We start from the raw sequence: 22,143 nt of genomic DNA on the forward strand, positions 1-22,143 counted from the left end.
ACATATGTAATACATTAATCAATAAAGGAAAAAAAAAAAAGAAGGTCATTCTACAGTAACCTGGCTAGCAGGTTCTGGGTTGACATTTCTTTTTTACTTTCTCAACTTCTCTGTTCCTTACTTTACTTAATTAGAAAATATGAATGATAAAAGAAACAGTGCTACATAGTTATGAGGAAGAAGATCCAAAGTTCTTAGATCAAGGCCAAGGACACTGACTATAATCACAGGAGAAACCCGAATCCTTTCTCCCCTTCCCCTCCCCCCAACTCCTCCCATTTCCTGGAGCAGCTGTGTCTTTGCTGGGTGGAGTCTTCAAAGCCACACTCTCCCAGCTGTACTCAAATTTAGTTGTCTGTGGCTTCTTTCACTGAGAGCGGATCTGTTCCTGAGCTCCCCCTGCTCCAGGTAAGTGGGGAGATGGGAGGATGTGGGTACAGGAGGCTGGAGTGTGGTAAGAGGCTTGACCTGCTGTGCAGGTACTTGGTTCCCTGGAGAGATCGTGCCTCGCCGGGGAATCCAAACTGAGGTTCTGATTATTTCAGAACACATCCTGTGTATTATGGTTCCTGGTCCCTCAAAGAGTCTTGTCCAGAATCGCCTGCAATATTTGTTAAATATTTGTTCCCCTTTAGGACAGATACCCAGGTCCCACCCTGTCCTAAAGGGGAACAATATCTGTGATTAAGCCGAGGTGCTGGTCTGTGGCCAAGTGTGAATGTGTCAGTGAGGGGAGGTTTGTGTACTGGAGGAGTGGAGGGATGAGAGCTATGGGGCCCATATCTCTGATCCTCAGGCCCTGTGTGGCTTTGATCTTCCTTAACCAAAAAGTCAACCTTCTTATAGAGGGCTGACTAAGGCTCAGAGAGGTTCAGTAGTTTAGCCACAGAACTCATAAGGGAGCACCAGGAATCCAATGCAATAGATATACAACTTCCTATTAGGTGCCAGGCCCTGAGCTGGATATTATAAGGAAGAAGGATACTTTCTTGGTGTTTTAGTGGTTAGTGGGGAAGACAGATCTGGACCTCAAAGAAAATCACTACAATGATTAAGTTTTATAGAAAGTGTGTGATACTGAACCTTGAAATTGGATGTTGGGGATGGGGTGAGTGAACTCTGAAGGAAGAGTAGGAGCTAAGGAAGGAGTCTGATAGCCGGTAAGCTTTGCTGGTATTCAAATGCCCTGGGATCAATTGTATCTCAATTAAGAAAACCCCGTGTAAATACCGGCTCCCAGGAACGAATAAAGCCTTCTGTGGGGCCGACAAAAAAATGGGGGGTAGTACTTGCAAGCTGCCTGGAGAGAACAGGGTTGCATCAGTAAATGGGAGTTACACCTACTTTGTACTGTGTGTAGAGAAATGTTTAAGGACAATTGAAATAAAGAATTTCCAATCACTCCCCCCTCAAAAAGTATCTTTGGAGCCAGAGTTAGGTCAGCCTGGAGAAAGTGAAGAAACCTGGCTGAAGCTCACCTAGCGTGAGTTTGGTGCCAGATAAGAGATAGACCCTGAGCCTTGTGAGCTTGAGAAGGATCTGGGGAAACCGGGGCACATTCTAGCCTCTATCTATGTAAACAGAGGCCTGGTGGACACTAGTCCCAGGTCACAGGGTCATCCTACAGAGCCCACAGGCTGGAACCCAAACTGCTGTAAAACAAGTTTGTTTTTAAAGTTTGTGGGGTTTTTTGTTTTTAATCCTCACCCAAGAATATTTTTCCTTTTTTTTTTTAGAGAGAGAGAGGGAAGGACAAAGAAATATCGGAGAGAAACACATCTGATTGGTTGCCAACTGCAAGCGCCCTGACTAGCGCCTGAGTTGGGAGGAGCCTGAAACAGAGGTACGTGCCACCAGATCGAACCTGGGACCCTTTGGTCTGCAGGCCGAGGCTCAATCCACTGAGCCAAACCGACTAGGGCTGTAAAACACATTTTTTTATAAACTTGGTGCAAAACATATTTGGCAAAACATCACCTGACATGATCGTCTTTGATTATCCCATTTGGTTTGAACACAGGTGCATTCTATCGTAAATATATTGAGTTTAATTAGGAAGTGTTTCCCCAGATCATTCTGTGGATGTTTACAAAGTACATGATCTACGTAGCATATTCATGGTCTAAAATACAAAATTCTGTATACAGTTATTGCTGTCGGTGGTCTGAGACAACACCTGGGTCTGCAATGGAGTGGGAAGTTAACCCGCTTTCTTCAATCTACACCGTTTAGTGTGCCTCCTTCTAGATCAGTACATTTGGCACTGCCATCTTTCTTTAAAATCAGCTTGCAGTCTCTTGAACAGAATGTGTTTTACACGTTTGTAATGTGGTTTATTCAGCCAATACCGACATTTGGTATTTCCAATGTTTCTGCTTTTATGAAGTTTAAACCTGTGCTGAAGAGAACATCTTTGTATATATCTATTTTACTCTTCTTTTTTGTACATATTTTTGATTATTTTGATTAAACTGTATGTGTGTTAAAGAACAATATTCAACACAAATTAAGTAAATTTTAAAAAGATCTTACTAGCTTTGTTTAATGGCTCAATAGGCAGAATTTAATCTTGCAGCTAGAAAGAAGCTCTGAGAAACTACAAAATAAAATGCTTTTATAGGCAGAAGGGAGCCAGAAAAACAGGGTTAGTTGTTGCAAGTTTACTTTCCTTTGGGCAGAGGTCCTCAAACTTTTTAAACAGGGGGCCAGTTCACTGTCCCTCAGACCATTGGAGGGCCGGACTATAGTTTTAAAAAAAAACTATGAACAAATTCCTATGCACACTGCACATATCTTATTTTGAAGTAGAAAAACAAAATGGCAAAAACACCTGCATGTGGCCCGTGGGCCGTATTTGAGGACGCCTGCCTTTGGGGATAGCAAAGGCTCATCAGGCGTTGACCTAACTAGTGTAGTGCTGATCAGGTGATTCCTGATTGATGGGTTTAAGATTCAATTTCTAGGAAAGCTGAATTAAGTTTTAGTTTGATGGCATAGGGCTTAGCATAAGTACTTTCTTTGGGATTTTTATTTTTATTAGTTTTAGAGAGAAGGAGAGAGAGAGAGAGAAACCGAGAGAGACCAGTCAGTTGCTTCCTGCTCACCACCTGACCCTGGGACCAGGAATCTAACCCGAAACCTGGGTATGTACCCTGACCTGGAATTGAACCTGCCACCTTTTATTAACTGGGACGGTACTCCAACTGAGCCACACTGTCCAGGGTTTGGGTCTGTTTTTTAATGCTTAACAATCTTTTTTTAAATTCTTATTTTTAAATAATTCTTTATTGTTGAAATTAGTACATATGTCCCCCTTTGATCCTCATTGGCCCTCTCCAGCCTGCCCCGGCCCCTACCTCAGGCCCTCACTGCCACATTGTCTGTGTCCATGGACGATTAACAGGTTTTTTAGAATTAGGGGAATTTTAAGGGAAAAGCAAAGATTTTTCAATGGTTGATGGATAGTTCAACGTGGCTTTCTTAAAGGTTTCTACTCCAGCTGTCTATAGCACTGGAATAGCTACCTCCCAAAGCCAACACTGGATACTATCAATTTGTTCAATCTTTCCAATACAATAAGCATAATAAACAGGGCAGGCATGTAATTTTTATATTATTAACTAGATGCCCGGTGCATGACATTTGTGCACTGTGGGGAGAGGGTCCTTCAAGCCCGGCCTGTGTCCTCTTGCAGTCTGGGACCCCAGAGGTGGCAGAGGTTCCTGCGACGCCACAGCTTCTGGCTGAGTGGCACTCCCCCTGTGGGAGAACACTGACCACCAGGGGGCAGCTCCTGTGTTGAGTGTCTGCACCCTGGTGGTCAGTGCGTAGCATAGTGACCTGTAGTTCCTACGATGGGTCAATTTACATATTAGGTTTTTATTATATAGGACAATGGTCGGCAAACTCATTAGTCAACAGAGCAGCAAACTGCGGCTCTCGAGCCACAGTTTGCCGACCACTGATATAGGCTAAGGTCCTACATTTTTCCATAACTGTTGCTCCTATTTCTACATGTTTGTTGTTTTTGTGTTTATTTGTTTTTTACTTTCTTGTCTTGTAGGTATTCTTTAGAGATGATATTTTACTAGTAAATACTGAAAATGTTTTTCCTGGTTGTGTTTATACTCAATTTGCATGTTTGTTTGTTTAATAAATTTTGATTGATTTTAGAGAGGAAGGGAGAGGGAGAGAGAGATGGAAACATCAATGAAAGAGAATCATTGATTGGCTGTCTCCTGTATACCCCTACTTGGGATCGAGCCTGCAACTCAGGCATGTGCCCTTGACCAGAATCGAACCTGGGACCCTTCAGTCTGCAGGCCAACACTCTATGGCATCTTAAGCACTGAGCAAAACCGGCTAGGGCAATTTGCATGTTTTAAATGTTAGTTCCTCCCTGGATCACATTTCACAAATGGGGCTTTTTGGCACATACACAGCGGTTGAAGGAGAACAGAATATGCCACCCTAAAATATGCGGGGCTGATGGTTTTTAAAAGGCTGCTGATGCTGCAGAATATCTGGAAATGGTGAGGTTGCCCTTTTGTGAGGGAGATTTACATTTATAAGGGAAATCTCCATTTGTAAGGGTGTTTCTGTATCAGGAAGAAGAGCATGACTCTGAAGCTCTAGAAACTGTTTTATCAATGGAGAAGCCACCCATTGAAATCTACCTAATGATCTTTCCCTTATTCAGTCTACTTTGCTTGGTACCCACCATAACTGCCCCACCCCCACCATCCTTATTTTATCTTTACCTGAAGATAATATTTAAGGTGATGGCTTAGACCTTTTAGGGGAGTTACCGGGTTCCTGGGTCTCTCCCAGGTGTATAGAAGTTGTACATGTTATTAAACTTGTTTATCCCTTGTTAGTCTTTTTATTACTGGGATGTCTCAGTTCAGATAGTAGAGGGACAACTGTATTTTCTTATACAATATGGTATATACCGAAGATGGTAGAGGGACAGTTGTATTTCCTTATACGATATACTGTAGAAGAGAAAGGATGGGGAAAAAAAGAAAACTAAATTTAGTAAATGTGAATTGGGAGACATAAATACTGTTTCAAGACCAGGGCTTTCTTTAACTTCTATATCCTCATGAGACAAAAAATTATAGTGATATTATTATTCTTATATACCTGAGTCTAAGAGTTTGGGATTGTATGGGAGGGACAAATTTACCTTCTACCATTGTAGGTACTGTGGCTGGTCTAAGAATTAAATTGACATAAAATAGATTTGTTGTAGGTGGTGGTAAACAGCATCAGATGTCTGACTGGTGGGGTCAGACCAAACCTGGATTCAGCAGCCTCAGTACTTGGGTTCTGGCTGGGAAAGAATTCAGAGCCAAGACCTCAAACTGTAAGAGAACATTTATTTGCTAAGTCACAGAGGTAGAAATAGTAATTCCTCGAAGAAATGGGCTTAGGAAACAAATTAAAGGAAGGGCCCTTGGAGTTTTGGAGTGAGGAAACTAATGGTAACCTGCTTAGTTCCCTGGGGGGAGGGTGGAGAGGGGGGGCGAGGAAGGGTGAAGGAAAAGAGATGGAGGTTTTAGGGGAGCTCCAGGGGAAGAGCTCAATAGAATACTCAGCAGTTTTCCCGTTGTTTCCTTTCAGGGTTGTGGTCTCCACTAATTGATTGGCAGGCAGCAGGGCTAGAGGTCATTATTCAATGCAATGCAGCTGGTCCTGAGGCTGATTTTATTGCTTATCTGGGCCTGGAGCTGAAATAATACTGAGGAATAGATGTTATCATGTTATCCCTGGGGAGGAAAGATCAGGGGTCCAAACTGTGTGGATATGCTGGGTGAGGAAAAGTCACCCTGGGGGAAGGGTCCCATCCTACAATTGATTGTTCCTTGCTAGGCACCTGGGCTTTACCACCTGGTGACCTGTATCTGGCCCTTGGTCCTTGGCTCCACTGAGGTCAGTTTAACACAGGTTAACAAGAGACAAAAATTTGCCGAAACCGGTTTGGCTCAGTGGATAGAGCATCAGCCTGTGGACTCAAGGGTCCCAGGTTCGATTCCGGTCAAGGGCATGTACCTTGGTTGCGGGCACATCCCCAGTAGGGGGTGTGCAAGAGGCAGCTGATTGATGTTTCTCTCTCATCAATGTTTCTAACTCTCTATCCCTCCCTCTTCCTCTCTGTAAAAAAATCAATAAAATATATTTTAAAAAAAGACAAAAAAATTTTAATTAAGATTTTTTATATGCACGATTTTCACAAAGATTGGAGACTCAACTGGTGGTCAGAGAAGTGAGACTTCTATACCATCGGGAGGTGAGGAAAGGCTAGGGGTCTGGAGCTTCTGGGGTTGTGGGAGGCAATTCGATAGAAGGTGAGAGGAAAAAATGTTTGGTAAGCAAAGGTGGTCCAGTTAAAGGTGAGTCTCAGGTGAAAAGGGTAACTCTGGTAATAGTTCTCTTCCAGCTACAAAGGCCCCTTTTCTGATGTAAATTTCCTGTATAATTGCTGATTATCCCATAAATGCAGAATTTGATACTTTGAGGGTGGCAGTGAAGGAAGAGCTTGGGGCTTTTCCTGAGTTTATTGGGTTTTGATTGCCATCAGCTCAAAATAACCCCCATCCAAAATGGCATATTCTGAGGTCACATGTTCTGAACCCCTTCAGGATGTCAAATAAATTCTCCCAAGTTACATGGATAGGTGGCCAAGGCTGCGGTGTAATTTGGGTGCGTTACTCCCATCTGTCCTAGAGCCCTTCCCGTAGCCCAGGTGGGTGAATGGAAAGTAGATGGGATTCATGGATGGCGGTGCCTGGTGGGTGGAAATAGATGGGCTTAATGATAAAAGCATGAGAAGGAAAGATTGGGATTAGGAGACAGAAATCTGTGTTTGACTGTTGACTGGAGTGTGGTAGTGGGTGGGGCCACTTGAGATAAACCCAGGGGTATCTTCTCTCACACAGCAACTAATGATTTCAGGTAAGGACTGCTCTTCTGACCAAGAAAGCTGCTTAGTTGGCTGCATGTTCTCTGAGCTTCCAAATCTGGAGGAGCGGTGTCCAGCTGAGCTGTGACTGGCTGCAGGCTGGGGGAAGGGCTTCTCTTGGCAGCTGGAATTAAAAGGTCAGGGGACTCGCAGGACTCACGGGCCACCAGCCAAGTGAGGACTGAGATTTCCAGTGCATCCATTTCTCACTGCAGAGCCCAGCCTCTTGAAGAAACCCACCTCAGTCCCGTCCTTCTTTCAGGGCCCAATGGCGATTGACGCTGCTCTGGCAAGACTCCCGGCAGAAATCAACTGTCCCATCTGTCTGGATAGCCTGCAAGACCCTGTCACCATCGAATGTGGGCACAACTTCTGTCGCTCCTGCATCCAGCAGTCCTGGGCTGATCTACAGGACAGGTTCCCTTGCCCTGTGTGCCGTCACCCATGCCAACAGAGGTGCTTGAGGAGCAACACCCAGCTGGGAAAGATGGTTGACATGGCCAGGATTCTCCAGTCCATCAGGAGCAAGAAGAAGAGGCAGAAAGAGAGGCGCTTGTGTGAGCAGCACAACCAGGCCCTGACCCTCTTCTGTGAGGAGGACCTAGAGCTGTTGTGTCCCCTGTGCACTCAGCCCCCTGACCACCAGGGCCACCAGGTGAGGCCCGTGGAGGAGGCTGCCTCTCATCACAGGCAAAGGCTCAGCAGTTACATTGAGCCCCTGAAGAAGCAGATTGCAGACCTTCAGAAATCAATAAGCATCCAAAGCAAAAAACCCTTAGAGCTGAGAGAGAAGGTGGAGACCCAAAGGCTGGAATTACTCTCTGAATTTGAGCACTTGAGGCAGTTTTTAGAACGGGATCGAGAAGCAGTTCTTTCAAGATTAGCTGATGAAGAAAAGGCTGTTGAAAAGGAACTCGGCGCTAATATAGCCGAATTTTCAAAGTACAATTCCACATTCCAAGGCCTGCTAAGTCAGGTAGCAGAGTACACGGTGCTGACAGATGTGGAATTGCTGTTACAAATCAAAAGTTTCTACAAGAACTCTGAGGTGCCCTTCCCAGCAACGTTTTCAGCGCAGTTACGGACGGAAGGCTGCAGTTTTCCTTTACAGTATTCTGCTTTAAAGAAAATTATAAGGACATTTAGAGCTGATATCATTCTAGACCCTGAAACGGCACACCCTAACCTGATTGTCTCTGAGGATAAAAAATGTGTGCAATATACAAAGAGAATGCAAGACGTTCCTATTTTTCCAAAAAGATTTACAGTCAACACAGTTGTCCTGGGGCTTCCATACTTTAATTCTGGCAGGCATTTCTGGGAGGTAGAAGTGGGAGACAAACCCAAATGGGAGATAGGGGTTTGCAAAGATTTTCTGTCCACCAGGTTGAGGACGAGCCCGTCGGCCTGTCAGGGATGCTGGCAGATAAGGCGGGAGGGGAATGTCTATGATGCCCCGGGAGCTGGTACCATCCCTCTCTTGTCTGAAGTGAATCCCACAGGCATCGGCATTTTCCTGGACTATGAGATGGGGGAGATCTCATTTTATAACATGACTGACAAATCGCACATCTATACTTTCACTGACACTTTTAATCGACCTCTTAGGCCTTATTTCTATGTAGGTCCTGACTCAAAACCTCTTAGGATCTCTACAGGAACAGACTGAATGAAAACTTTCTAAGTGACTGGACCAGTTTAATAAAATTTTTTTTAAATGCAAGGTGTGTGTGAATTAATACAATAGTAGGTATCATATTAATATGAGAGTAAATCTAATCCCCCTTCACTGCAAGGTGAAAGGGAGAAATATTTGGTAAAAGGCGGTCCTGTTAAACACCTACGTCGGGAAGAGACTTTCATTTTGTTTCAACAGCACAGTACAAGATCTGAGGATTGTCCAGGTCCCAACGCACTCTTGGTTCAAGCTCTACCCAGTGCTTGGGATCTTCTATAGCTGTTTACTTAGCTTCTTTTTATATATATTGATTTTTCACAGAGAGGAAGAGAGAGGGATAGAGAGTTAGAAACATTGATCAGCTGCCTCCTGCACACCTCCCACTGGGGATGTGCCCGCAACCAAGGTACAAGCCCTTGACCGGAATCGAACCTGGGACCTTTCAGTCCGATGCTCTATCCACTGAGCCAAACCGGTTTTGACTACTTAGCTTCTTTACTCTTGAATTGGTCTGGGGTTCCTAAATCCCCCTTCCCCTCCAGGGTATTCTCTGACCTGGACTTCTATGGTACTTTTGGGCTCCCTGCCTTATTTCACTGAGCCCAGAGGGCAAAAATCCTGGTCCTCTGTAAGCTACAAAGCAGGGTCTTAGTAGTTTTTGTATAGATGGTGCTAGCACAGTATTTGCCTGCTGAATAGCATGCTTAACATTTAAATTGTTTTGTGGTTTTTCTGTTTTTCTAGTTCTGGTGCTTAGTTTCATTTTTTTTTATTGTTGTGTTCATTATTGTGTTTAAAAAGTGTTGCTGGTCACCTAGCTGACACATTAGAATCTGAGCATCCTAACAGTAACTACAACATTTTCTCTGTAAACCTAAGTTCATCCCACAAACATTAGAAACGGACTAGATCCAAATTGAATTTAAAAATAAATAAGAATCCCTCTACCATCAGTGTTTTCCTTTTGAAAAAGAAATCAGCTGGCAGCAGTTTACAGACTCTTTCAACAGAGACAGATTTTCAGAGAAGGCAATGGTTTGAGACATACTAAAAAGGAAGGACAAGCCCTAGCTGGTTTGGCTCAGTGGATAGAGCTTTGGCTTGCCAACTGAAGGGTCCCTGGTTCGATTCCGGTTAAGGGCACATGCCCAGGTTTCAGGTTCAATCCCCAGTAGGAGGGGGCGTGCAGGAGGCAGCCGATCAATGATTTCTTCTCAACATTGAACTATCTCCCTCTCCCTTTCTCTCTGAAATCAATAAAAATATATTTAAAAAGGGGGGGGGGAATATGAAGGGGAGGACAGAAAACTTGGAGACACCCTGGATTTTCACAATAAAATTTGGCTTTTTAGTTTATGATCTTGTCATTTTGGGGATTCAATGGTATTGCCTGCAGGTGACACACCATCACTTTTAGCTGAGTAGAAAACTCTTAGAATGCCCCCATAATGGCTGCATCTAAAAGAAACAGGTGTTTGCCCTTCATAAATAACTGTGATATCATGACTACATCCCCTGTCAGATACTTGTGTCTAGGTTAAGCATTTTCCCACCAAGTATTATTCCACTAAATACCCCCCCAAAATTAGGAGTAAATAAAAAATTAGTAGGCATTATCACAGATATCCCCTCCCCCTCATGTTAAGCTTTCAATTAAGTCTTCCTAAGCAGCATGTTAAGGCTCTGAGGGCACACTGATAAAGAGCACAGAGGAAAACTGCTGAAGTAATGCCATTTATTCATTAAAATGGTTCACATTATTTTTAAAAAATATTTTTATTGACTTAAGGGAAAAGGAGAAAGAGAATCATTGGTCAGTTGCCTCCTACACCCCCACACGGGATCAAGCCCACAACCTGGGCATGCCCTGACCTGGAATTAAACCGTGACCTCCTGGTTCATAGGTTGACGCTCAACCATTGAACTATGCCAGCCAGGCTAAGAATACCTCAATTTATCTGGAGAATTACATAAGTTTAATATCAGTATAGAAGTTAATAGGGCATTTTATTTTTAAGTATGATCCAAGACTAAAAGAGGTGTCCTTTCTTTTTAGACAAAACCACTGAAGATCCCTTTGCTATCACTGAACATACTGATCCAGTGAAGTTATACAATCAATACTGAAATGCATGGCAACATCCTGAAGAGGGCAAAAATAGAAAGTTCAAAGTGTTGCCAGTAGAAGGTGTTAAGAGTTAACAGACAACTGGTTAGTATAACACTGATGCAAGTAATCTTAATATCTTATTTCTGAACAATGGAAAACTAGGAGTTTGCATAGTAAATAACCTAGTGAAAATTTGATCCTACAGTGAGAAACTTCTTTATAAATGCTACAAGGGCCAAGCTGCCATCCAATACTACACAAGCATATAAACTATATGAGAAGGCGCCATTGGAGGAATCATTAACACAAGAAATGTCTTCCCTCATCAGTTTAAAAGTGGGAAGAACTCATTTGATCAAATCCCTGTTTTAAATACATTAGCATGCCAGTCTAATTCTATAAGTAGCCAAATTATCAATAGGATTATGTCATGTGGAAGAAGTGTTGGCGCAGGAGATGTTTAAACTCTACCTTTGGTCTTAGGATAAACCAGGCAGTTAAATAATTTCAAAATGTGTAAGACAGACATTATGAGATATCAAGGCTTGACAAATCACCATCACATAATCCACAAGCTCTACATATTATACAGCCACAAGGTGAGAACCAAATTCAGGTACCCTACAAGAGTGCTAAAATGTCACTCAGCAAAAGCTGCAATTTTCTATGACAGTTTGTCAGGTGGTCAGTCTTGTATTAGCCTGGATCCTTCTGCAATTGCTGTCTTGACCTTGAATTCTCACATTCGATTTGAATGAGAGCCTAGGTCCGAGGAAGTGAAAGCCAACAACCGCTTACTCAACAGTGCATTGTGTCTCTTCAGGTATACTATTATGTCTCCTTGCTTTTCAATAATTTCTTCTAAACTTGAAATAGTCCTACAAAGAATCAAAATATTAATGGGTTACACATATTCACCAATACTCATTGGTCTCTTTGCAAATGGGTCCCAACCAGTTGAAAACTGGTGAAAGTACAGCATATTGTATTTGTTACCTTTTGTAGATACTGTAAGCCAGGGCAATATCCCAAAATGAGATTTTTTTCATTTAACTGGGCTTCACCACAGCTGAAAGGAAGTAGCATCAAACCTAATTCTAGCTCTGGCCCATATTGCTCAGTGAATAGAGCTTCAGGCCACACAGTAAAGGGCTGTGTACCTGGGTTGCAGGTTCCATCCCTGGCCTGGGTCAAGGCACAGGCGGAAGGCACCCAATCCATGGGTCTCTCTCACATTGATGTTTCTCTCTCTCCCTCTTCCTCCCTCCCTTCCTCTCCCTTCCTCTCCCTCCCTTCCTTCCTTCCACTCTCCCTAAAAATCAATGAAAAAAAATATCCTTGGGTGAGGATTAACAACAACAACAAATCCACAAACCTAATCTAAAGGCATAGATGCAGAGTCATAATCTCCAAGTAGAATGGTTTCCAGATTGGTGGGGTGAGGGGTGGGAGGGAGGAAATTATTTCTCTTTCAACTTTTATTCCCCATTCAAAGCTTACCTGAATCCAGTCTCTGAAGTAATATTGCTAGGGTAAGCATGGACTTTTTCTTCTTCAAGTATATCAGGCTGTGGTTTGGCTTTATTAAATTTTCGAACCTTCACTAAAATAATAAAGTCATTATTGTCAGGTTACCTAATTATAAAAAATATTTCTATTTCCATTTATTCAAATTACATGAATTGGCTGCTTTCAAGTCAGGTAATATCATAAAAATGCTTTACAAAGAGAAGCAATAGGTTCGTTTTTTTGATGTATTCAAACATTTGAAAGTTTATCATGTGCCAAGCCTGTACTAAGCAGGGAGAACACAGTGATCATTGCTATTATTGATTATAATAACCGGGATTATTTCTTTGTGGACTAAAAGCACAGAAGGCACAGGAGAACTATTTTACTGGAACTCATTCAGTTCTCAGAACCTCCCCCTTAGGTGGGTGCTTTTATTACTCCTTATTTTCTACAGTCAAGTCAAGTGCAGTCCAAGAAAGCTGGACAAATAGCCAGGGCTCTAGTCTGGGAAGCAGAGCTCTGAAGCCTCCACTGAGGACACTATCCTATAATAAGAGCTACCAAACCAGAGAAAAATACAAATATACATTCCAGAACAGGATTAAAAGGACCATAAAGCAGAGCTTGCACAGGGCTAGGACACCCCTGGAAAGTAGCCCCTTACTCAGCAGGAGTGATGTGCAGGTGGGGGGAGGTTCAGAGAGGAGGAAGAAGGTAGGGCTTGAGTTCAGCCTTGAAGGAAACCCGAAAGACTGGAGAAGGTGTTTTTTTGGTTTTTGGGGGGTGGGGGAGGGGAGTGGGGGGAAAGATCCAGAACAAATACTTAGGATCCTGAGAAGGGGAAAGATTGAGTGAGGATGTGTGTGAGAGTGTGTGTTTTTTAATTAAGTATATACTAGTAAAAGTTACATTGAGATGATTAGCTTTAACACAGAACAAGATAGCTTTAGGAACAACAACAAAAAAACCAACAAGCTATTTTACAAGGTAATATTTCAGTGTCCTAAATTTTCCATCTCCTGTCTGAAAGGAGGTAGTCAAGATTACACTTTTAGTAGAGTAGGGGCTTGGATACCACTAGCCCACCCAGAAAAACTCACTGCATATCAGCTTGAACTAAAAATATTTCTTTTATGCCGAGGCCGGTTTGGCTCAGTGGATAGAGCGTCGGCCTGTGGACTGAAAGGTCCCAGGTTCGATTTCGGACAGGGGCATGTACCTTGGTTGCGGGCACATCCCCAGTGGGGGGTGTGCAAGAGGCAGCTGATCAATGTTTCTCTTTCATCGATGTTTCTAACTCTCTATCCCTTTCCCTTCCTCTCTGTAAAAAATCAATAAAATGTATTTTAAAAAATATTTCTTTTATAAATAACTCAGTGAGCACTAGCACAGGTTTCAAATATCTAGTGTTAAGTTAACAAGTGCTCTATTGTGTGTGTTTCGTTGTCAGACATTCAAGGCAATGGTCATATAGAGTGAGACAAAAAGCCTACAAAGGTTATCAATAAACTGAGAGCTTTAAAAGAGAAGTGACAGAAAGTTCTTAAATGATTTATCCCAAAGCAACGTTGGCCTTAAGCAATTTTGCATGCATTATTTATGTACTTATTTTGTAGTTTGTTTCTTTTAGTTGTAAATGCAAGATTTACATGTCAGCTGCCTTTGAGGAATCAAACATTGGTGGTCTTCTGGGAATTTTTTGTTTTATACTAGAAAGGCTTCACTTTAATTGACAGAAACTTGTGGATGACACACAACTAAAAACGAGGCTCACTGGTATCTTCCTGTGGATTTGAAATTAGAGAAGTCTGTATGTCAGCAATAAGAGATACGGGTGTTCAACAGGTTCTCAGCTACATAGAAAAGCTTTGAGAACAACTTCCTTGTTCTCAAATGAGAGGGGCTTCAAGCGGGTCTTTGTAAGAACAGCCTAGCTATAGATCTCACCTGTGTAGATGAGCAGACATGTCAGGGAACAGATCAGTTCCAGAGCCAGGATGGCCAGAATGAGGTCAAGATACAACCTGCTGGGCTCTGGGAAGGAATGCTGTATGCACAGTGTGAGGAGGAGAGCAGTGTTGCCTGGAGGAGGAAATAACCACAGTATTAGCCAGAGCCCAGGTGACACCCCAAGGCCATGCCCACACCCACACCCCATTTATACAGAGAAGTGAAGGAAGTTGGAGGATAAAAACCAAAAATCTGCTCATCTTTTGAGGGAGGAATAAAGGTAAACGAAACATCAAAGAGTTAATGATGTCTCCTAATACCAATATATAAGAAACTGAACTTTCTTAAAAACTAAGAAATGGTTTTTTGCTTCACAGAATTATTAACAATGACATTCCTTTGGGTCATCCTTTGTGCATTGTGGTTTTTAGAAATTTGCATTATCCCAGTTCTTTCGGATTCATGGGTACTTGAGGAACCTAGTATCCATTCTGGCCACCACCTATGCTCATGGCAGACCTACACCGCCTTTAGGAGCATTGCGATGCTCCAGACACTTGGATGAAAATCCGACATACTGCTAACCTTGGAGAAATGCCTGACTTCCTCTGCTCCTTGACTTTCCCATCTGAAAAATGGGGATAACTATCTTTCTCACAGTGATATTGTTGTTGTTGTTTTTCATTTTTTAAAAAATATATTTTATTGATTTTTTACAGAGAGGAAGGGAGAGGGATAGAGAGCTAGAAACATCGATGAGAGAGAAACATCGACCAACTGCCTCCTGCACACCCCCTACTGGGGATGTGCCCGCAACCAATGTACATGCCCTTGACCAGAATCGAACCTGGGACCTTTCAGTCCACAGGCCGACGCTCTATCCATTGAGCCAAACCGGTTTCGGCATGTTTTTCATTTTTTAAAAATATTTTTATTATTTATTTTAGAGAGGGAGGGAGAGGGAGAGAAGGACAGAAACATCAATGATGAAAGAAAATCATTGAGCAGCTGCCTCCTGCATGCCCCACACTGGGGATCAAGCCCGAAAACTGGGAATCGAACTATGACCTTATAATTCATAGGTCAATGCTCAACCACTGAACCACGCCGGCCTGGCTGTCTTCTTTTTCATTTTTAAAAATTTCTTTTGATATATTTCTTTTATATTAGTTTTTAAAATAAACTTTTATGGATTTCAGAGAGGAAGGGAGAAAGAGAGAGAGAGAGAGAGAGAAATATCAGTGATGAGAGAAAATCATTGATTGGCTACTTGATGCATGCCTTCCATGGAGGATCAAGCCTGAAACCCAGGCATGTGCCCTGACCAGAAATTGAACTGTGACCCCTGGTTCATAGGTTGACACTCAATCCCTGATCCACCCAGCTGGGCTCTATTAGTTCTTTTTATGAACTAAAGCCATTAATTTACTCTGACCCTGGACTCCTCCTATTTAAATTTGGGGAAATAATACTTGTCATACAACCCTGAGTTTAAAATGTATTTTAAAATGTTTTTATTCATTTTTAGAGAGAGTGAGAGGGAGATAGAGATAGATGATAGATAGATAGATAGATAGATAGATAGATAGATAGATAGATAGAAACATCGATGAGAGATAAACATCTTTTATCAGCTGCTTCCTGCATACCCACTACTGGGGATCAAACCAGCAATCCAGGCATGTGGTCTGACCAGGAATCAAATAAGTGACCCATTGGTTCATGGGGTGATGCTCGACCATTGAGCCACACAGGCTGGACATTAAAATGTATTTGAATCTAAGGAATGAGGACAGATAAATTAGATAAATATTTTCAACCTATTTAGAAGAAAAGCCCCTTCTCCAATCTTTGTAAAATAAATACATTTTCTTCTCTAGAGAATAACAAAAGGTATCAGGATGAAGCTAATCAATATCCAGCAATACTCAGAGGTGGGCGGGTGGGTGATAAGAGATCAACCAAAGAAATTGTATGCATATATGCATAAACCATGCACCCAGATAATAGGGTGGTGAAGGCCTGGAGTTGGGGGTGGGGGTGGGGCGCCTAGAAGTTAATAGGGGGAAAAAGAGGACATATGTAATCCTTTCAACAATAAAGATTTTAAAAAATATATCCAACAATACTATCACATCTGATTTTAAAAATGGTTATACTCTTCTGATTAGCTGGAGCTTCTGTATCTTCTATGATTTACCTCTTTTTCTTCAAGTAAGAAAAAGATACTTAAAGAAAAACAGAAACAAGGTGAATACATGAACTTTCTTAAAAACTAAGAAATGGTTTTTTGATATTCTGAATTCTTATATGAGCAACATAAAAGTGATGCCATCTGCGATTAAACTAAGGGTCCAATTATTTAGAAACTTTATGATTAAGGGTCACATTTTTAACAATAATTTGAAAGTCATTTTGGTGGACTCAAAATAACTATTTCCAGAAAATCTCTTATGTTGGAACATTATTTTGGTTATAGAGCATATAAGGTCTTTCAGTAATTAAAAAATAGATTTTTGCCCAGGCCAGTGCGGGTCAGTTGTTTTGAGCATGGTCCCATGCATCAAAAGTGGCAGGTTTGATTCCCAGTAGGTACATGCCCAGGTTTTGGGTTCAGTCCTCTGTTGGGGTGCCTTCAAGAGGCAACAGACGGATATTTCTCTCTCTTTCTCCCTCTCCCTCCCTCCCTCCCTCCCTCTCTAAAATCAATTAAAACACTTTGAAAAGTTTTTTGACCGCCCTCTCCACCCAAAGGTGATAGTGACACCTTCTGGCCAGGAGAGAGCACTACACATCAAAAGTCGAACATAAAATCTAGTTCTTCCTCAGGGAGCAAGCAGTAAATGTCATCCCCCTTCTGGATGAGCACAATTCAGCCATCTCTATAAATTGCTGCTTTCTCTGCTAGCAGGCCCTCATCTTCACTAAAAATGTCACCGAGTGGATGAACTTGCAGTTTGCAGTTTGCCCTTAAGTAAATGCACTAGCACAGAATAAAAATAAAAATTAAATTATGTAATGCTGTTTTTTTCTGGCAAAGAAGTATTCATTTCTAATCTGGTTTAAAGATTTATTCTGGACTCACAATCAAACAGGTATTTTAACATGATAGAAGCTTTATAATAACATTAAGGCAAAACTACCTACCTAAAGAAGCTCAGTTTAATTCCATTAAGCCTTTGCAATGTCCACAACAGTAAAGAAAAGCAGGCACTCATTATTCCAAATGCTGATATTGCCTGCATAATTTGCTTTTCTTTTTTCGTTTTGGATAATGCATCTTACTATGTAACAGTTTCTTTCTTACTTCAAGGAAAATACCGAGTTTCATTTAAAATAAAACAATTCCCTCTTCTTATCTTACAGGTATCAAATCACAGCAGCATTTCTATCTCCTTGAGATGAATAAGGAGATACAAATACATGGTCACAGCAATACATGGATACCATGTTCATAATGAAGGAGAACAGAAAATGCCACCTGAAATGTAACTCTTTGGCATAAGGATTACTTTAAGGATTATTTTTTTTTTTTTTTTTTTTTTTAATATATTTTATTGATTTTTTACAGAGAGAAAGGGAGAAGGATAGAGAGTTAGAAACATCGATGAGAGAGATACATCGACCAGCTGCCTCCTGCACATCCCCCACTGGGGACGTGCCCGCAACCAAGGTACATGCCCTTGACCGGAATCGAACCTGGGACCCTTCAGTCCGCAGACCGACGCTCTATCCACTGAGCCAAACCGGTTTCGGCACTTTAAGGATTATTTTTAAGGAACAGCAGACACAGGGAAAAAGCTCTGAAAACAGAAATTATCCATTTGTAAGACTGTCTCCCTCTCTGTACCAGGAAGAGAAGGATGATTCTAAATCTCAAGAAATTCTTATCAATGGAGAAGGCATCTACTTAAATCTGCTTAAAATCTTTATTCTTGTTTTCTTTGCTTTTCCTGTAACCTCCCATAACTGCCTCTTGTTATACAAGTTTAATAACATGTATGCCACCCCAGTATCTTCTTTTGTCTTTAGTTGGAGATGGTATTTAAGGTAGTGGCTTGGGCCATTTTGGGGTGTTACAGTATCCTGAGTATCTATATATAGGAGGCATACATGTTATTAAACTTGTTTGTTTTTCTCCTGTTAATCTGTCTTTTATTACAGTGGGGGTCTCAGACAACTAACTGAAAAGTAGAGGAAAAATGATATTCCCTCCCCTATAATAACCAACACAGATTTCAAAGGAAAATGAAGCTAGTATATATTATAAGAAAAGCTTCAAACATTTAGGTGATCCAAAATTTAGTGGCCACAACACATATCAGTCTCACAAAAAGGAGAATCTACAGTAAGTCCTCACTTAACTTTGTGAATAGGTTTCTGTGACATTAAGTAAAACAGCGTATAAAGAAACCAATCTGACCATAGGCTATTGATATAAATAAGAGTTAAGTTCCTATGGCATCCCATCAACATTTTAACAAAATGATTTTGAATGAAATGACATTATTCAAGGACCTGCTGTATTTGATTATAAAATCAAGTCTTCAGATTTTCTTTTTTTCTTAAATGTTTTATTATCTAATGTTAACGATTACTCATTTATTTTTTTAATATATTTTATTGATTTTAGAGAGGAAGGGAGAGGGAGAGAGAGATAGAAACATCAATGATGAGAGAGAATCATTGATTGGCTGCCTCCTGCACACCCCCCCACTGGGGATTGAGCCCGCAACCCAGGCATGTGCCCTTGGCCGGAATCGAACTTGGGACCCCTCAGTCCGCAGGCCGACGCTCTATCTATTGAGCCAAACCAGCTAGGACCAGATTTTCTTTTTGTTGTAATTTTTGCTACTCAGTGAAGCCAAAAACAAGCTGAGAGATACAATTGGGCTTACCAGTGGAGTGTATCATTAATGCAAGTCTTTTAAGATGCCTTGTCGATCGGTAGATCATGTGATAGCCTCGGTTTCTTGCTTTGCTGTGGTGATACTGAATGTAGCGCTCAAGAAGGAAATGCAGAATCCACAAAGTAACTTTTCCAAGGATTATGACTGTTTGAACTTTCAGTGGGTTGGTGTAGTTTCCTGGGCACTTGTCCTCATTTGGATTAGGGTAAGAACAAAGCACACCTGTTAAAAATGCTAAAATAACAAACACAACCTGATGGAAAGGAAAACAGTAGGTTTAATATTCAATATTTAGATTTCAGAAACATTATCACCATCCCACCACATACTCTTTATGCTTATGACATTTTGTTTTTAAATTTAATTTGATTTTTCCAGCAACTTTTAGCCCCTCTATGCTCCTCCACCACTGCAATTACTGCACTGTTGTCCAAGTCCATGATTTCTCTCTTTTATTTTCTTTTCCGCTCAATCCCTTCACTGCCTCTAAGTTTGTTTCTGATATCCGATTTTTAAAAATAAGTTTAAAAAAACTGCATTTTTACAAACTTTTAAAAAATATTTTTTTATTGATTTCAGAGAGGAAGGGAGAGAGAGAGAGATACAAATATCAATGATGAGAGAGAATAATTGATCGGCTGCCTACTGCATGCCCCCACTGGGGATCGAGCTCGAAACCCAGGCATGTGCACCTGACCAGAATCAAACCAAGGACCCTTCAGTCCCGCAGGCCTATGCTTTTTAAAAATATATATACATATATTTTTATTGATTTCAGAGAGGGAGAGAGAAATATCAATGATGAGAGAGAATCATTGATCTGCTGCCTCCTGCACATACCCCATTGGGGATCAAGCCTGCAACCTGGGCATGTGCTCTTGACTGAAATCGAACCTGGGACCCTTCAGTCCACAGGCCGACACTATAGCTATTATAGAGCCAAACAAACTGGGGCTGTATCACATCTTTTTAATCCACTAATCCAGTGGTCGGCAAACTTCGGCTCATGAGCCACACGTGGCTCGTGAGACGCAGTTTGCCACTCTGTTGACTACCATTGCACTAATCTATTGACAGGCACTTGGGCTGTTTCCAGATCTTAAAAAAAGGAGAAGGATCTTTTACCCTTTGAGACAGCATGGAGGGACGTGGAGAGTATTATACTAAGCAAAATAAACCAGTCAGAGAAAGACAAGTATCACATGATCTCACTTACGGAATCTAATGCACAAAATAAGCTGCCAAACAAAATAGATCCAGAGACATTGAAGCATGCAACAGAATGAAAAATTTCAGGGGGTTGAGGGGGAGGGGGGGAAGGAAGAGACTAACCAAAGAACTTATATGCATATACATATAACCCATGGACACAGACAATAGTGCAGTGAAGGCATGAGGAGAAAAAAGGGGACATTTGTAATACTTTCAACAATACAGATAAATTAGGGAAAAAAAAAAAAAGAACATCACCTCTAGATGGATCGCTTTCTCGCTGCGAACTTACATGTATTAGCAGGAGAAGATGTGCTATAATGACCGTAGGAAGAGGATGGAATCTGGGTCTAAAATGAGCATGTAAGGGATAATGTGAAAGATGCTGGGTGTCCAAAAGGGGGTCATCTTCAACACTTTGGGATGGATCCAAGGAACCCTGGGGTGTAGGAAAGAGAAAGCAAGCTATAATTACCACTGTGTGGATTACTATGTATCTAAGACAAATTTACTGAATTATAAAACTTTAAAAAGCATTATACAAGTTAGAGGGGAAAAAACACACTCCCTACCTAAAGCCAATTTTGAATATACATAAGCCTCTGTAACTTCTGTATACAAATTGGTAAAAACAACAATCATTAAAACAGGTAGAGGATGTCTTAATTCATTTATCTTCAAACAAGGTAATACATAATGAGACTAAAGCCAATAATTTTCTTCAAGCCCTCAGTACTTCGAGGTGAAGGCTTTATTCAGAGGTCTCAGAACAAACTTTCAGTTATGATAGAAATATTTTAGAGTGCTAACAGAAACAGAGCACCCTGACAGACCAGTTTGTAGATGTCAGATTCTCAATGAGGACAACCACTTGCAATGTCACTGAAGAAGTTGGCAAAAGTTCAGCTGCTACTTTAAAAACCTACTTAATCATGTTTAACAGTATCATCTTGACAGAACAGTACTGTCCAGTCTCTGATGCATACAACAATCTCTCAATGTCAGATTCTTAGCCAGTGTGGTCCAGTGGTTGAGCACTGATCGATGAACCAGGAGGTCACAGTTCAGTTCCGTCAGGATACAGGCCCAGGTTGCAGGCTCAATCCCCAATGGGGGGCACGTAGGAGGCAGCCGATCGTTTATTCTTTCTCATTATTGATGTTTCTATCTCTCCCTCTCCTTCTCCGAAATCAATAAAAATTTATTTTAAAAAAAGATTCTTAGGGAAAATTGTTATATAAACTTAAGACACAGTCAAAAGGAGATTACATTTTCATTGGGGAGGCCAGGGTAAAGGCATGCAGGACTAAACAACATGCAATAGAATATAGTGCACAGGATACTATAGGGGGGTAATAAATTAGCAAATGAATAGCACAGATAATGCAACAAATTTAGGTTTACATGTCTTAATTTGCAAAAGGGAAGCTGGAGAATAGAATTAGGAGACAGAAGATAAGGGCTTTCTACTTTGGAAGGGGTAGAGGATGGTATGTTCGTCACTAGGATTAGATAGATAATTCAGTAATGTGGGGCTTTGATTTCCAATCTTAGGCATTCAATGCTGCTCCACAATTTTTAAAATCCTCACCCAAGATATCTTTCCACTAGTTTTAAAGAGGGAAAGAGAGAGAGAAAAACATCAATGTAAGAAACAAATGGTTGCCTCTCAAACTCTCCAGGACCACTGGGGATCAAACCCACAATCTCAGTATGTGTCCTGGCTGAGAATTGAACCCATAACCTTTTGGTGTATGAGACCACACTCCAACCAACTGGGCCACCCAGCCACGCCACTGGTCTGCAA

General features: G+C 41.4%; 2 protein-coding genes across 4 annotated transcripts in view; one reads left to right on the plus strand and one right to left on the minus strand.

Moving 5' to 3' along the window:
• The window catches only part of TMEM192 (transmembrane protein 192), a 57,870-nt gene that overhangs the window by 30,877 nt on the left and 4,850 nt on the right, over nucleotides 1-22,143 (minus strand). The window contains exons 2-6 of one of the 3 annotated variants that reach the window (XR_008556350.1): nucleotides 20,629-20,775; nucleotides 19,113-19,377; nucleotides 14,212-14,346; nucleotides 12,253-12,355; nucleotides 10,868-11,630 (exon numbers count right to left, since the gene is read on the minus strand). Coding sequence is in view for 2 of the 3 variants with exons in the window: in XM_008144336.3 (XP_008142558.2) it covers nucleotides 11,492-11,630; nucleotides 12,253-12,355; nucleotides 14,212-14,346; nucleotides 19,113-19,377; nucleotides 20,629-20,775 (789 nt within the window). In the remaining variant the exon portion in view is untranslated. Of the gene's footprint in view, nucleotides 1-10,363; nucleotides 11,631-12,252; nucleotides 12,356-14,211; nucleotides 14,347-19,112; nucleotides 19,378-20,628; nucleotides 20,776-22,143 lie in introns of those variants that run through there. The other 2 variants (XM_008144336.3, XM_028152136.2) reach the window with 2 other exon arrangements.
• LOC103290644 (tripartite motif-containing protein 75-like) lies at nucleotides 7,233-8,687 on the plus strand. Its single transcript, XM_008146573.3, has one exon. The coding sequence runs from the start codon at nucleotides 7,233-7,235 to the stop codon at nucleotides 8,631-8,633; it is 1,401 nt and encodes a 466-aa protein (XP_008144795.2). The 3' UTR covers nucleotides 8,634-8,687.

This window comes from Eptesicus fuscus, chromosome 6, assembly GCF_027574615.1.
Source record: "Eptesicus fuscus isolate TK198812 chromosome 6, DD_ASM_mEF_20220401, whole genome shotgun sequence".
In the NCBI taxonomy this organism is placed as follows: domain Eukaryota; kingdom Metazoa; phylum Chordata; class Mammalia; order Chiroptera; family Vespertilionidae; genus Eptesicus; species Eptesicus fuscus.